General features: G+C 41.4%; 1 protein-coding gene across 1 annotated transcript in view; it reads right to left on the bottom strand.

Moving 5' to 3' along the window:
- Positions 1–16,514, bottom strand: part of FBN1 (fibrillin 1) — a 223,807-nt gene that overhangs the window by 38,000 nt on the left and 169,293 nt on the right. The window contains exons 36-44 of the mRNA XM_054565457.1: positions 15,328–15,450; positions 14,865–15,029; positions 12,726–12,794; positions 12,504–12,629; positions 11,208–11,330; positions 10,391–10,549; positions 7,753–7,824; positions 4,132–4,257; positions 1,063–1,185 (exon numbers count right to left, since the gene is read on the bottom strand). Of these exons, the coding sequence (XP_054421432.1) occupies positions 1,063–1,185; positions 4,132–4,257; positions 7,753–7,824; positions 10,391–10,549; positions 11,208–11,330; positions 12,504–12,629; positions 12,726–12,794; positions 14,865–15,029; positions 15,328–15,450 (1,086 nt within the window). The remainder of the gene's footprint in view (positions 1–1,062; positions 1,186–4,131; positions 4,258–7,752; positions 7,825–10,390; positions 10,550–11,207; positions 11,331–12,503; positions 12,630–12,725; positions 12,795–14,864; positions 15,030–15,327; positions 15,451–16,514) is intronic.

Here is a 16,514-nt window from a genome sequence, read left to right as displayed (position 1 = left end):
TAAAAACAGCTCTGTTGACAAAATGCTAAACACTTGCACATGTTCCTCTAAACTCAACAAAACAAGTCTTGATTCTCTAAGTGAGTTTCTGTTCTGCTATTACACCCTCTTCCCACCAAGGTCTCATAAAACAATGCAAAATTCCCTACAGAGAGCACTGCACTTCCTACCACTTAATCACTGGTAGGCAAGGAAACCCAAGGAAAATCTGACTGTGTTCCCTTGTGTTGTTTCATTCACAAATGCATAAAATATCCAGGAAACTCCCTGTGAAATGAACCATAAGCAAAATAACACATTCTTCCTGACCTTTTTGCTAAATATATAATGATTTATAATTACTCTAAAACTTACATGGAAATCATTCTGAAGTATTATTTTGCTTCTGGGCTGAAATACCAGTGTTTTAATTTGATATGACTGGCTACACGGTACCATCAGATAGATACGCAATAACCTTAGCATCATTTTAAGTCAATGATTCTCCTTACTTCTACCACATCCCTGATAAAAGTGAGCCACAAGAAAAATTGAACCTCTAGAAGAGGGCTGTTAATGGTTGCCGCCCTCAGTGAGTGATCTTTCACCTGCAAAATGTTCAGGAGGAAGAGTGATGCTACTAGTTCTTTTGTGTTTATTTTTGGCAGGTTTATATCGTAGTTTAGAAGAGCGGCCCTGTCTAGATTTGGGGTGTATGGCTAAGATGGTAACAGCCTCGCCTGCTTAAGGGGGATTTTGTGAAATAAAAAAAAAGGATTGGTCCTGAATACTGGTTAGGGAAGTGTGTGTGCGTGTGCGTGTGCGTGCATGCGTGTGTGCGCACGCACCTGTATTTGCGGCTGTGGCTGTTTGCGGCAGAGTAGCAGATAGGTAACCATGAAATCTACATATGTACATGATTTATTTATTGTTTCAAAAACATCTCCTCTATAAAGAGGGAAAAGGGTTTTTAGACATTTCAACAATTTTCCTTTGTGTCTGGCTTAGTTACCAGAAATTCAGTTTAAATGGAGATAACCCATTGGGAGGGTGTGTCCAGCCAACAGGAAACAAACGACTCACCATTGCACTGTCCAGTGGAAGTGAAGCGGTAGCCAGGCTTGCAGTCGCAGCGGTAGCTGCCGGCGGTGTTGATGCACTCGGCATTGCGCTGGCACACCGGGCCGTTCTGACACTCGTCAATATCTACCAGCAGAAGAGAATTTCATTAAACGGAGAACAGACTCTGGTGTCAAGTCAAATGGAGCCTCTCACATAGAATAAATTTATATTTTCTTATTTCGACCCATTCTATTGAACAATGAAAGACTGAAAAGTCATTTTCTAATTTTTCCATTGCATAAAATGCATACATGTTTTTCATATTTTTCATAAATGTGAGTACCTGATTTATGACCACATATGGACTCTCATGACACTCATGTCTAAAAAAAGGTCATGAAACTCAATGGCTACGGCCAGGGCTTAACATGGGTATAGGCGATTACCCCAGGAAATCTTGTATTTGCTCAAAGCCCCGGGTTTTATGACTCAATCACGCTGCTTTTGTCTGGACGGCTGAAGGATCTGGAGAGCACAGAGCATCTTAAAGCTCAGTGTACATATGCATTACATGGACTCTCGTTGAAAGGCAGGTTCTGACTCAGCGTGTCTGGGGAAAGACCTGACGTTCTGCGTTGCCAATAAGCCCCCCGAGATGATGCTGTTGCTCCCAGTCCATAGGCAGCACTGTGAGCACAGGGCTGTCGAGGCTCCCACTTAAATTACTGACACATGGCAATCAAATCAAGGAAACGTAACATGTTGCATATAAAACTACTGAAAACAACACCATTCACATTATCAAAGAAACGAATAAAATGGATATTGTGTACTTCGAAGCTTTGACTACCCTCGGGGGTTGTTTGCCTAGCTATATTTTTAAACACTTAGTTTAAATTCATGTAAATGTAACTATGTAGTTTGAATTATGTAGTAAATGCAATTAAAACGTAGTTCAAATTCATGGCGTCACAGAAGTTATTGCGCAGTCCAGTCTCACAATGGGGCAAAATACGTGTTCCCTGTCCCTGCCCCAGTGAAATAATTTGGTTCAGTTCAAGTCCAGGAGAAGAATAGCCCATCACACAGGTGGGAGGCAGCACCAGTACTGGGGTTTTACACGAAGCTGGCTCAGCCGAAGAAGTTCCCACAAGGGGGCGGCAAATACATCCACCTCTTAGGCCTGTGCTTTGTGGCGGGAAAACGCTAGAACTACTGCCAGTGGGAATTTCTGTCCAGTGCGTGGGTGTGTAGGGTGGAGAGGGGTGCTTCTCTGTGCCGCAGGTACAAGGGCAGAAATGTGCTTGCCTCGGGTTCCAGCACCCAGCACCCCGTCCCCCACCAAGTCCGCCCTGCTCTTAGATAAGGCTGTACGGAAACACTGAGGGTAGCTTGTATCCTTGGAGAAGCACAATGTTGTCACAGACAAGCATTTCTGTGAGGCATCAGACGCCTGACATCTGATTATATGCATACTTGGGAAGAGTAGACGCATGGTGGCTCCCGCTAAATCACTTCTGGAATTCATTCCAACTTCACTGATGCTGAGGCATACGCTACATCAACCTTCATTTTTTGATTCAGAGAGCTAAGAGTGTGCTGGGAAGTGGCTGACCCTGGATTAAACACTCACCCTGCAGATGGATATCCTGTGAATCGGAAACACAAAGCTGGAGCTCTTCATAATCTCAGTCTCACTGAATGCTGCCCTGACAGCAAAGTGGCTTATACTGGCCCAGCCACAGGTTTCCAATCCCATGGGTGTATCAGGGTCTAGGTTGACTTGGTAGTTATGGGTGGCCTTGCCTATGGCTTCTGGCCAAGGGCTGCTGCTTCAGCAAATATAAGTACTAAAGAGGCATCTAGATAAAGGAACCAACAAAGGGACCTCTGAATGAAAGCAAAGGGGAGATGTCAAGAGGAGGTAGCCGTCATCCTGACGCCTGCATGGAAGGTAGGAGACTGTGGCTCTGAGAAAGGTGGCCAACCCTTGCACCTTACAATCACCTGCCATGGGCTTCCTCTCTCTTGGCATCATGCCCTCCTCCTCGGACACCTGGTCCTTGACGGCCTCCCCGGGACAGGGCTGGGCCAAGGTAGGAAATGACTGTCTCCTTAGCAAGGCTCTCAATGGCTATCTCCCCACTCGCCCTCCCCCACCCAGCAGGAGGAGTAAAGGACACGCGCCGACTTGGCTATCGTAAGAAAAGCCGGGCAAGGAGAATTTAACAAGCATGTGCTTAGAACTATAACTTTACTATGGTCTCTAATTGTCCCCAGTCTAGGAGAAAAATATTTTTTAACATTGAAATACTGACATATGTGCTCTAATCCATGCTCGAAGGGATAATAACACTTTCAAACATGAACAAAAATTCTGCTAGAGGCTCCAATTTTAAATATTAAATAGAAAATTATTTCAGCTATCCTAGGGCACATGGTCTATTTAATAACCTGTAACGTCATCCCTTTTACTAAAATGTAAAAGGACACTATCTTCCCCAGATGTAGGAAAAATATGAAGTGCTGTAAGGAATGTGCAGAATCACAGTACATACACATGGCAAGGGGAGGTAATTTGAAAATGAAAAAAGTACCATTTGCATGCATGCCAACATTCTTCATATAAAATCGAATTTGCTGTTCTTGTCATTTGGAATTCTCTCATGCATTTGGAATATTTGCATCAACCTTGTTTTCACTTGGGAGTAGCAAAGGCTCCATTTGGAAGAGAGCGCTGATTTTGAGATTCGACTCAAGATGACTGTCCACCACTCCTGCTCACTCTCAAGCAATCACAAACAAAAGCAATCTACCTGACACACCTAGGAACTCAAGGCTTTTTCATATCAGCTGGGAAATCTACTGACATTGTGTGTGGGGGGGAGGGAACGTATGACCTGCTTTTCCCACTGGGAGTTACTGAATTATTTTGCATGAGATTTTATGCTGTTCCCAACAGTGCCCTTCACTATGTTAGAGCTTGATGGATTTCTGAAATTCCAATGCTGTGAAATTGGCAAAGTGTGTGGGCAAGTAGCTCACTAGTTAGCCCAGTTCTGGACATGATACAGTGACAACATCACTTACCTTCACAAACCAGCAGCTTGTCATTATAGAAGAAGCCCACTGGACATTCACATCTGAAGCTTCCAACCATGTTGATACACACTCCATTCTCACAGACACCTGGGATCTCCCGGCATTCATCAATGTCTAGAAACAGAGCAGCCACGTGTGAGTGACAGCATATGGCACATGGCCCCTGGGCAGGGTCAATCGGAATTGAAAGTCAGCCACTTCTAACTCTATGTTCAACAAAGGCGTAGAACCAAAAGAGAAAGTGTACACACGTGTGTGTGCATGAGTGGGCGAACATGTGTTAAGGTGTGTGTTGGGGTGGTGTTGATGGAAGTGGGGGATGTCAATGAGTGTCAGATGGAAATAACTAAACCATTTTCCAGACACTCATATGTCTATCTGGACTTAGTGTCTGTCTTTCAAAACATCCTCTTTGTCTAGGTAGGAGCCATCTTTGTGCCCACTGGATACTGTGCAGAGGAGTAGAGAGAAGTAACTGCTGAGAATAAACAGACTCTCCACCCGAAATGTGTGGTAATGTTTGACTAGAATGGGAAAGGAGAGCTGGTAAAGAACAGAGGGGGAGCCCACGGTCGCAGCCAACTCTGATCTTTCAAATTCAACTTCAATGTCCCCTTCCTCTTTCACAGGGTTTTGGGTCAGGTCTGAGGCTGTAACATGGGCCTGAGCTGCCTGTGAAGATGGGGCCAGCACAGAGGAAGGGCTGTCACAATAGGCTGTGGCTTCCTAAGGCCAAGGGCTGGGCCCAGCTGCTGTACCACTGTTACAGGTGCCTAGCATGCTGTCTGACAAATGTTAAGTGTCCATTAAAATGTGTTAAATTAAGAACAAGTATTTGGAAGTACAGTTGGTGAGCATTTAAACGGGACCAAAGGAGGAAGAAAGCAGAGTCAGAACTCAGGCTGCTAAAGCAGGGCGGGCCAGCCGGGGCAGGTCTCACCCCCTACCAGCCTGCTTGGTCTAACTCTCTATCTAACCTGCTCTGAACTCCCATTCATTCCATGCCCTCTAGGATATTAATATTAATAGCTTTAATAGCAGTGTCTCACTTGCTATATGCCTGGTATGTTTCTCAAACAGTCAACCTGGACTGACTCACTAAATAATCAGTTACCCTACCAGGTGGTGTCTAGGTATTTACGACCATCTCTACTATGCAGATGGAACTGAGGCCAAGTGAGAGGATGGAACTTGCCAAAGACTGCACAGCCAATAAGAGGCAGAGTCAGGATTTGATACCAGGAATCCTCTAACCAGCTATCCTGCCTCTCTTTTATTTTTTCACGTCACAGCCATACAGTTCTCAAAGAAGTTTTATCAAAGTGCTTGTTATCCTGCAGGGCCCAGCCACCGGCCCCTTGGCTGAGTTTCACAAAACACTGCATAAGGTAGAAAGGGATGTAAAGCTCTGGTCTATCTGCATGACAAGTCTTTTCCAGGTGTCTGTTACTACTGTTGAGATACTTTTATTTACATATTATAGTCAGGAGCTCCTGCAAGGCACTTGCGATAAGTTGTAAGAAGATGGCCATAGACTTAAGTGGCGCCTAGAAAAGAGTCTATAATTTCAGAGGCATCACACTCTGAAACCATCTGCTTTAAAGGAGAAATTTGACAGGCCGTAAATCTATTTTAGGCCCTTTTCTAAAGGGCTTGATTTTGTTTGAAGAAGCCCACTGGAAGCCACTTTAAAAGAAAAACAAAGCTTAAAATCTCAAAAGGTATATTGCTATTTTGAATACAGGTCATAATGTTTTTTAGATTTTTCACACAGTTGTCATTTATATTGGTAAAAGGTTATGCAAAGTAAGAGTACAACTGTGTCTGAGTGTTAAACAAACAAACAAACAAAAAAAGCCAATCCAGACGACATTCTTGTAGTATGGGTTAAAACATGAAATACTATAGTCACATTTATTTGTTTTAAATATAAGCGATGCATTATCATGTTTAACAGTAACAGGCGGGGTCAAATTTCTAGCCATTGTTCAGCATAAAATAGCAAAAAGATATATTAAAAATTTATATTTTCTTTTCCTGTCTGGATTTCATTTGAACTTCAACTTGGAGAAGTTTATATTTTAAGACAAGATTAATAAACTTGCTATAGTTTTAACCCCATACGAATGGGCTCTATATGCCAACAATCTTAAGGCCTTTCAGAAGGAGAATATAAAGCTTAAATAAAACAAAGTTTCCCAGTCATCTAAATATTTTGTCACGGTGGAATTTGGTACAATAAGTATACTGCTCACTATCACATTTCCAGTTTTCAAGAGCTAGAGGCAAAGAAAGCTGTGAGTCAGGACTGGATTCTGGTCCCAGGTCTGTTATTAATTAGCTAGGTGACCTCGGCCGAGTCCCTTCCCCTCTCTGGGCCCCTGTCCCCTCAACTGCAAAGCTAGGCGTTTGGACTAGATAATGTCTGGGACCTTTCCAGCTCTACTAGTGGACGATGCTAATGCTGTTTCAAGTCTGACTGCTGCCAACCTTGGAGGGCAGGCCTTGCTGGGGTACACGCCTGGTCTGACAGTGGAGACCCATTACTATTAAAGAAGACTTATCTTCGGATCAGAGATCCTAGGGAGATGAAAAGATCTGTTTTAGGAAGGGGAAAAACAAAGCAACTAGGGCCAGGTGTTTTACGCCAATGTCATTTAGTAGTTTTTCTTTCCAAACCATGAAGTTTCTTTGGACGTTGACTAGAGACTAGACTGTGGAGCCATATGGATTTGGCACTAAGGGAGCCAGGCTGATTGCTGGACCAGACCCTTGTTTTCTTAAACAAGGTCATTGGAAAGGCTGATGTGGATTTCAGTTTACTTATTAGGAATAAGGTGGAACAAAGCAAGTGGTGATGTTTGCTACTCCACTCAATTGCTCAGACCGAAGAGGGGCATGTGAGGATGCGTATAAATCACATGGGGGAAATACTCTGAGAGTGCGAGAGCTTTCTACTTTTGTGTTATTTGGTTTTAAACCACAAAGGCATTGCCTCTGTTGGCTGACCACTGTGCAATCCTTTTGAATCTTGCACAAGCATCTGTAGCACAGTAGTGGTTTGCTCCAGTTACTAGACGGGGACCTCAGGTTGGAAAGATTTTTTAAAATTTCATATCTGAAATGCCCAAAGCAGATGACCAGAGGTGACTCCATGAGAGAAGCTGATCCACAAGAAGGGCTTTATGTGAACAACCTACATGTGAGGATTGGTATGAAAAGTCATATTAAACTCATGTCTTAGTCAGAAGGAAGTATTGGGAATTACAGTTAAATCAAACGTCAACTGGCCCTACTCCCAGAATCTCTCTTTTTGTTGATGCCTAGGGTTGGTTTAACTAAGTAAGCTCGATTGTAATTTTGTGAAAAGCTTTCCAGTCCCCTTAATCATGAGCAACAAATACTGCTGCCAATTAGGTGGAGCTGCCCAGGGTGTTTGCACAGTTCGTTTCAAACTAAGAATCAGTGTTTCAATAAAGCAAAATGACATTGTTTAATGATTTTTCCTTCTAAGAAAAAGAAATCAAATCGAGAAAATAACAATGTGCACACCCTTTTCCTAACGCAAAGGCAAAACCAGAAAGTTCCACCAATGGTATCATAACTCACCAACAGGTAAGCCGGTGTAAATGTCAATGACGAAGCCAGGCCTCTGACTTCCACAGAGTGTAGCAAATTCATCTGTAGTGATGAAACAAAGGTGGGGTGAGGCGGTGGGAACAGGGGTCAACAGCGGGCAGTGATTGAGCTGAAAGAACTTACCTTAAACATTCTGGAAAGCCATTTATCTGTATTTTGAAGAAATTAAAATAAATCTGAAAATTCCTACAGATGTTATAATTTTGTTCTTATGACAAAGACTGAGGGAAACGTGACCTCATGTTGATGTAATAATGAGAGAAAAGCAGAGGTCTCCATATCATATGACACTAATTTGTATGAGCTTGCCTGTAGAAATGTGGTGTTTTTTTTTAATCCTCACCCGAGGATCTGTTTATTGATTTTAGAGAGAAAGAGGAGGGGAGAGAGAACCATCCATGTGAAAGAGAAACAATAACCACTTGCTTCCCAGATGTGCCCCAACTGCAGATCAAACCTAAAACCTAGGTGTGTGCCCTCACTGGGAATAGAACCCACAACATTTTGGTGTATAGGATGACACTTCAACCAGCTGAGTAACCTGGCCAGAGCAGGAATTTTGGTTTTTATAAGGCTGTTCACTCCTGAACCCAAGGACTGGCAAGTGTCTCTTTCTATTCTGCATGATGGGGAATACTTACAAAAGCCATGTCCTCAGACTAGGGGAGACCATAGTAAGTCTAGCCAAGGTCTTAACATCAGGTCTATTAATGACTAATTCAGGTCAACCAACTTACGTCATTACTTCAATTTTGGGGGCTGGATTTCTTTTGGTGCTATTCTCTTGTTCTCTCTCTCTCCTTCCCCTAAGCCTCTCTCTTTCTCTCTCACACCTGAATTCATCAGAATTGATAATAAAGAATGAAGAAATGTCATTTGCAGTCCCTTCTAACTCTGAGATTTTGTCATTTCAGATCAACACTGTAACTGCTATGGCATGATATAAATTTAAGCTCAAGATGGCCACTGCCTTATTGCCCCTGCCTTCTATTTTTGCAAAATCTAATTTTAAAAAACCTATTTTATGTATATTTTATAATAGAACAGTTCATAAAATAAATTCATTTTTTCAATATAATTAAAAACAAATATATAGAGACATATACGCATATACTTTTATATGTAAACACACACACTAAGTGTGTGGAACCCACGGTTGTTTTTTCTGATAGATATGTAGGATCAAGACAATCAGACAAGATCAGGGGTCAGCAAATTTTTTTCTTAAAGGGCTAAAGAGTAAATATTTTAGGTTTTTCAGGCTGTGCAGTCTCTATTAGAACTACTCAACTATCTCTTGAAAGCAGCCATAGACAATATGTAAATAAATTAATGTGCTGGGTGCTAATAAAATTTTATTTATGGACATCAAAATCTGAAGTTCAAATAATTTTCAGGCTATGACATATTATTTAAAATTTTTTTCTAACCATTTAAAAATGTAACTCATTCTTAGCTTGTGGCCCATACACAAATAGGTGGTGGGCTAGATTTCACCCATGGACCTCGGTTTATTAATCCTGGTCCAGTGATAGCCTGCAGAATAAAATAATTCATAATTCTAAGTGATAGTTACTACATTATGTCTAAAGTAAACAATGGGTGCCTTGGTATATTTCACTAAAAAAAAATCTGTTTCATATGTTGTCAGGTAGCACCAGCCAACAGATTTACCATATTACAGATCACTCTGGAGAGTGAAGTAGGTACTACAGAATTCTCTAATCAATACCTGCATGAGAGTTCATTTGATCTAAATTATCACATTAGTAAATGAGGTCATCATAACATATATGACCTATATCATCTAGCATATAAGAACAGTACACTAAAGTTTTCACTTCATTTACTCCAGTTATACTTTTTAAAAATTATACTTTTTTAAAAAAACAAATAATATTATATAGATCTTTCTCTACAAGGATTCAAAAAGAAATTTCTCTTGGGTCTCAATGTCAGGAAGAGTTGTGCTTTCCTTTAGTGTTGAGTTTGCTTTACTGTCATCCGGATGCTTAGACTTGATTGTGTCTCCCTTTTTCATGTGAACTGCTAGGGAGTTTGGAGCCAAAGTTACTTACTGTTCATCTCTGGAAAGTACGTAAGAATTCCTGGCTTGGGTTCTGTGTATTAGCCTCGCTCCTTGCTCCAAGTTTCTTGCCCTTGTTTGCCATTTGCCTTAGGCCTTCTTATTTTACATTTGAATCTTTGTGGGCTGCCTTAAATTCTTTTTGGAACAGAACTAGTTATAAATAAGTTAAAATAATAGGAATATGGTTTGCTTATTTGTTATATGGTTTTGCATAATGTTTCTAGTTACATGGCAAACTCTATAATAATGCTAACAATATTTTTACTTTTGTGATATGCTGAGTCTGTAAGTCTGGTGAATGAACTAGTAAGTTCATTAGAAAGCATCTTTTGTAACTTAATTTTCAGCTGGAAGGACCACGACCAACTATGAAATTAAATATTTGCTTTTGTGAGCTCATTTTTTTCTGATGAAGATAAACAAGGCACCCGTTTCTTCCCTGGCTGGGACTCATTTCCCCAACAATTTATGGGTAATTTATTGACGTATAGTTTTGGCAATGGTGAAACTAAAATTCACCTGTGCTTGGGATGGGACACTGTTCACAGGGCTTATTCCAGGCTCGGCCAATATTATAGGAACAACAGCACATCTTCTTGGTCATGTTGAACAGCAGTTCTCCGTCACAGGTCTGGTTGTCAGCATAATAGTTTCTGTAGCACAAGCTTCTTCTCATATCTAGAGGGAAGGAAGAAGGAGAGGGTTGATGATGCCACGGGGGAATCACAACAGATTTCTAAGGAGACACTGAAGGAGTGAGTTTCTTTTGAATAGACTTTGACTTGACTAACTTGACTTTGGTAAGGACAAAGCCTGCTCTTTTACAACTTCCCTTTTATCTATGCTGCTATAAGGGAAAAAGTTTTTGAGAAATGTATTCCCTGGTATTTTCTGCCACAGAACTAAGTCATTATGTAGCTGCAGCATTAATAAACTTTACATGACTCTCTACCCCGTCTCCTAGTAACAATTCTGCACTGCTATTTGGCAGCAATTTTCTCATTTCCGACTCATGATGTTTTAATACTGTAGGTCAGTGCTGTAAATATAGTTGTATAAAGATACACCCAAAGTCAAACAAAAGAAGTACTATGAAACCATTGTTTGGGATTTTCCAACATTACATTTTAAAGAAAACTCCCAACCACCCACATGAGGTGGTGAGAAAAGGCCAAGCTCATGGTTTTCAGGGGAGGAGGTTCTCACAAAGGCAGTGGCAGGACAGCAGCACTCAGATGATAATGTCACCCTCAGGACTAAGTGCTGGACTTGTCAGCTCTTTTTCTCTTTGCAGATGAGGACCCACCATGCATTATCAAGAAAAGCTTTGACTTACCCATGCAGTTATTTCCCCCATTCACTTGCATGTAGTCTGGAGGGCAAATACAGGTGTAGTTGCCAACGGTGTTGTAACATGTCCCTGGACCACAGATGCCAGGAGTTTCACATTCGTTCACATCTATAATCCAAAGAGAAGGTGGTACGTGAATATGAAAACTTCACTCTTTGGATGGCCTGGCACTCAGTGTGACTATAAATATTGACAACAGAGGAGAAAATCCACAGAGCACTTTGAAATCCAGATAAGAGAAATAGATGTTAGTTCATCAGTGTCCTTCGTCTATGCTAATGCGTATGTGCATTTTCAAAAAAGAAGACTTTAAACAAAGAAGTTTTGCTTTCTGTTAAGAGTTCCTAATAACTAAGTCCATAACACCCCCAAAGGCTTCCAGAGATGGAAATGTGGAGAAAATATAATTCTCAAGTATCCTTCAGAAAGACAGCTATGCATATAGTACTGCATATGCTCACAAGATCTACAGAAGGACATGATATATCCTCAAGCCATCAATGGCTGGATTCACGGACCTGCATAGTCAGGGAGCATGGAATAGGTCTTTCATGCCCCCTTCCCTCTTTTCAAACACAGGAGTTGATCCTAATTTTTGTGAACTCCATGGGTCTTAGAGCTGTATTGTATACACTATGATGCTCAGCAAGGTTGTCACTGTGTCACCTAATAGCCTTTTGGAGAACCAGAGGACTGTTTTTTCCTCCAGGATGCCAGAAGTCTCTTCCCTATGTAGTTGCATGACTCCTGTGTGCAAATGAAAACCATCTCTCTCAGCCTGGCCTACAGTCCAACCCCTTGGAAAGTTAAAAGTGGTCAATATTCTCCATCTTCCAGTGACCCAGATGAATAGGGCTCATCACATTAGGACATGAAAGGGGCTACCTTTAAAAGAGGCTCATTTAAATGCATTAACACCAATGATAAGTGGTGAAGGACAGGAAGGAGAGCTCAGAGCTGCCCAGAATATAGAAGTTGCTGAAATGAAACCTAGGCTACTGTAAATGGCTTTTCTGAAGAGCATGAAGAACTCTTTGTAGGCATAAATGGGACTGTGACCCAACATAATAAAACTATACTTTTCTCAGGAAAAGAGGCAGACTTAGGGAGTACTGACATTATGACATCATGTCAGTAATTTTAGTGCAAGCTGCCACATGTCCCATTTACCTAGGTTCACATTTAGACCATTGTGTTATCTTGCCAAATTTCAGTTTTCCTGGCATTTGGGGTCAGTTCTCAGCACTGGAAGGAACTCATCATCCTATAAGGGCCATTTACCATCACACACTCGGGTATCTTCATTCAGGTAGTAGCCCGTTGGACAGCGGCACTGGAAACTACCAAAGGTGTTGATACACTTCCCGCCTTGGCACAGCCCTGGAAGCTCCTGGCACTCATCGATATCTATCAAAGTGAAAGCAACAGTATTTCTTCAGCACTATGAATAAACACAAGGCAGTTCAAAATATATGCACTTTATGATAAAGGAAACAGAATTACCTTCCAATATAACAGTGATAGGGTTGGGTCGAAAACCTTCTCCTCCAGGACAAAGAATTTTGTACTCAGCTACGAAAACAAACAAACCAAATTGTGTTCTTTTGAATATAAAATTTCTAGAAATGATATCCTCAAGAGAAATACCCAACTGAAAATATTCATTTTCGGGACTCTTTAGCAGTTACCCCAACCCATCTGAAGCAAGTTGGGAGTATACTTGTCATCTTCAAAAGCCTTTGCTGTGCCTACCAAACGTAAGGCCGCTGTCCTCAGTCTCTGAGCCCTCAACATACTCCCCTGGCCTTATATTCTCATGAACTATTTTATTCCCTTATCTCCATCATAATTTCTTCTTAAAGATTTTCATTCCCTTTTTATTTTCTAACAGAGTCCTTCCCCATTTTCATGTTTTGTTCAGCCTTACGTCCTGGAAATTACAGCTTCCCTTAATAATGTTAGTCAGCCTGTTTCCAAAACCTTTTCCAAACAGAGCCTTAGGAAAAGCTGCTTTTTCTTGGTTCCCACCCTGCTTCTCTCCTTAATGAGCAGAGGTCTCTCTGGTCATTTCTGTTTAACTGACAGTAATACTGATGCCCTTGTTTTTACAGTGTCCCTTGATTTCCCCCCATTAATTCTGTCATCCAAGCATTTCATTTAAAAAATATTTATTTCAGTGCCACGCACCAACAGTGCAATGCACACAGGGACACATGATCAAGAACGACCCTGACCTGCTTTCTCAGCCTGTTGAGTACCTACAAGAATCTGTTCTCTCCTAGTCATCATGGTCTTCCCAAATCTGATAATTCCTTTCTTGGATTTCTGAAATTCTATGAGTGTGTGTATATATAAACTTATGTTTGCATATGTTCCAGTTTTAGCTCCAATCCAGTTTGGGGTAGGATGGACTCCTACTTGCTAACCATTATTAATCAGTAAAGTTGATTCCCCCACTTAAACATATTGGTTTGCTTCTTTCATCATCAATGAAATGAACTACCTTCCTATTTTTCTTTTTCTCTCCTCCCCTTTCTGCCACCCTCCACTCCTTTTAAGTCTCCACTTTCACACCACACCCTTCCCCTAAGACCCAATTAAAATATGCATAATCATCACCAACCTCTGCCAGTCAGAACTGACTTTCCTTTCTGAGGAGGAAAAAGAAGATGCCTACTAAGGATTCATTCCTGTGTTGAGTGCTTTACTTAGGTCATTGCACTTAATCTGATGAGGCATTTTATGAATGAAGAAACTCAGGCTTGCTAAGTAACTTGCCCAAAGTTACGTGAGTGGCATATGATAGAGTCCTGTCTGGAACCAGGTGTGCTATTCCTCCCACTCAGGGCACGGTGTCACCCTTCTCTTCTCCCTTATTGGTGCCTACATTGAATTGCTGTATGTTTGGGTCATATTTTACTAGACCGTATACTCTTGGAGGGCAGGATCTAGTATAATTTATCTTTGCACACCCAAAGGTATACGCACCCTTGGCACTCAAAAAATAGTTTCAGAAAAAGTGAATAGATGACCCTGCAGCAAGAAAAGAATCAGTGCCTATGCCAATATACCACATAAGTAGCAACCACTGATCTTTGCCAAAGAAGCTACACCTGACACTAAATCATAACAGGGGACCTGCCTAGACAAATGGGAAGTCTTTTATTTTTTAACAGATACTATTTATGTCCTTAAAATCACATCTAGAGCTTTCTTTAAAGTGATAGCATAAGAATGGAATAATCTTCCATCTCATATTTGTTTACAGGGACACTCAAGTCTGCCCTAGCCAATAGATGACAGAGGAGAAAGCAAGCAGTGTGTCCCTGGAAAGTAAGCCATATAAGTGACTTAGCCCAGAAGGTGTTCTTCAACATAAAGCTACCTGCTTTTCACTCAGATGGAAGTGATGTTACCTGCCCCACCTGACGCTTTACTGTAAGCCGAGCGGTGACACTTTCTGACCTTCAAAGTTGGGAGCGGGGTCCCTCCACCAAGCAGAGAGGACTGATCTCACTTCCCTGATTGAAGAGCAGAGACTAGTGGTAACGCCCTCCCTCTGAGGTTCCTATTCTGTGGATCTAGCAAGGAGAATGGACCTGAGCTGGAATAATGATAATACATACGAGGATATCCACTTACATGTGTTCACAGGAGGGCACAGCTCACAAGGAGTACCCCAGGCTTTACCCAGAGAACAGCAACAGGAAGCCTTGGAAACACCAACTCCAATTTCATTGCTACAGGCTGTATCGCCATTGTCTCCTCGAGGTCGAACATCCAAATAGCAATTTCCAGAGCGGGTATCTATTTACCACATACAAACAAAAAGGCATCAGGCAGATTCTTTCTATGTGAGGGCTGAAAATTTAAATCCATTTCAGAAACTGTTTAAAAACCAAAATTGACTTTTGCTGAGTAACTAAAAAGTGCACAAAAACACATACTGGAAATATACCTGCAGAAAAGGAAACTGAAAGTATAAATCAGATTTACGAAATCTTTAGATTTTCATATTATTAACTTTTTAAAATTTGAGAATGAATGTTCAATGCTTTAAAAACAACCAAGAGCATGCTTCTCTGAAAAAATTTTAATATCTTACCAACACAGCCAACTCGAGTTGGATTCAGCTCAAAATCAGGTGGACAATCACAGGTATAGCTGCCTGGGGTGTTGACACAGTTCCCACTGATACACGTGGTTGGATCCAGACATTCATTAACATCTAAAACCAAACAGCAAGGAGCATAATTGTTACCTGAGCTAACATGGGGAAGACATCACCATAACATAGTAGCACTAAAATCTAGGGCTCCCAACGAGAATTTTTAAGAGTCACTAGTTAATGACACCTAGAAATACAGTCTTCCACTTCTGAAATAAAACCCCTCAGGAAGGAAGTGTGTCATAGTCTTTGGTCTTTTTCCCCCTGGAACACATTTAGCATTCAAATTTGTCATCAGGAGAAAATATGACTTTGGAACTAGGAAAAATATTCCAGTCAAGGTAAATGAAAGCAAAATACTACTGTGACCTCGGTCAACCAAAAATTCAGACACAGGTTTTAAGAAAATATATTTAATGTGTGTGGCTTGTTTTTTCTTCAAATTAGAGCAAGATGTCTCAGGGAACCCTCAGAAGCAGGTGACTTCTGCTGCTTCCCCACCAACTGTGCTTGCCTGAGAGCAGCCAAGGGCGAGCACAGGCACGTGTATGAGGCTTAGCATGTTCCTCAAGCCTGCCATGAGCCTCCCTCCTAGCACTGATGTGGGCTTGAGTATTTCCCTTGCAGTTTCTAGTCTAAATATATGTGCAGAATTCCAGATATTTAGGACATGCATTTTGGCAAACTCTAACTCTGTATAATCCTTTAGTTTGTGTTGAATACTCACAAAATACTCAAGAACAGGTAAACTGATTCAGAGAGGAGAGACTGAAGAATAAGGATGCTACCTTTCCCTTGGGACCTTCCCCTTGGACCTGGATCCTATAGGTTCAATTATAGAAATTTACTTTGCTCAGATCTCATGTGCATAGGGAGGGACAGGGCAGAATAACAGAAATGAGATTAGAGAGAATGATGCTGATGGCGGATTGGGGCACTGAGGAGAGGGTATGGTACATGGAGAGGCAACTTCTCGTGGCACGCTAGAGGCCCAGCCTGGTGTCATGACAGTCTTTAGAAAAATCAAGAAAAGAATGTGTGCCTAGTACAGAGCAATTTGGGGAATGTGCCAAGGTTGTATATGCAGCTTATGGTCATAATCTATGGTCATATGGAGAGCCACT

Source organism: Pteronotus mesoamericanus, unplaced genomic scaffold (assembly GCF_021234165.1).
Source record: "Pteronotus mesoamericanus isolate MK-2021 breed Mesoamerican mustached bat unplaced genomic scaffold, CSHL_Meso_final contig_164, whole genome shotgun sequence".
Classification (NCBI taxonomy): Eukaryota; Metazoa; Chordata; class Mammalia; order Chiroptera; family Mormoopidae; genus Pteronotus; species Pteronotus mesoamericanus.
This window is presented reverse-complemented; position numbering and strand designations above follow the sequence as displayed.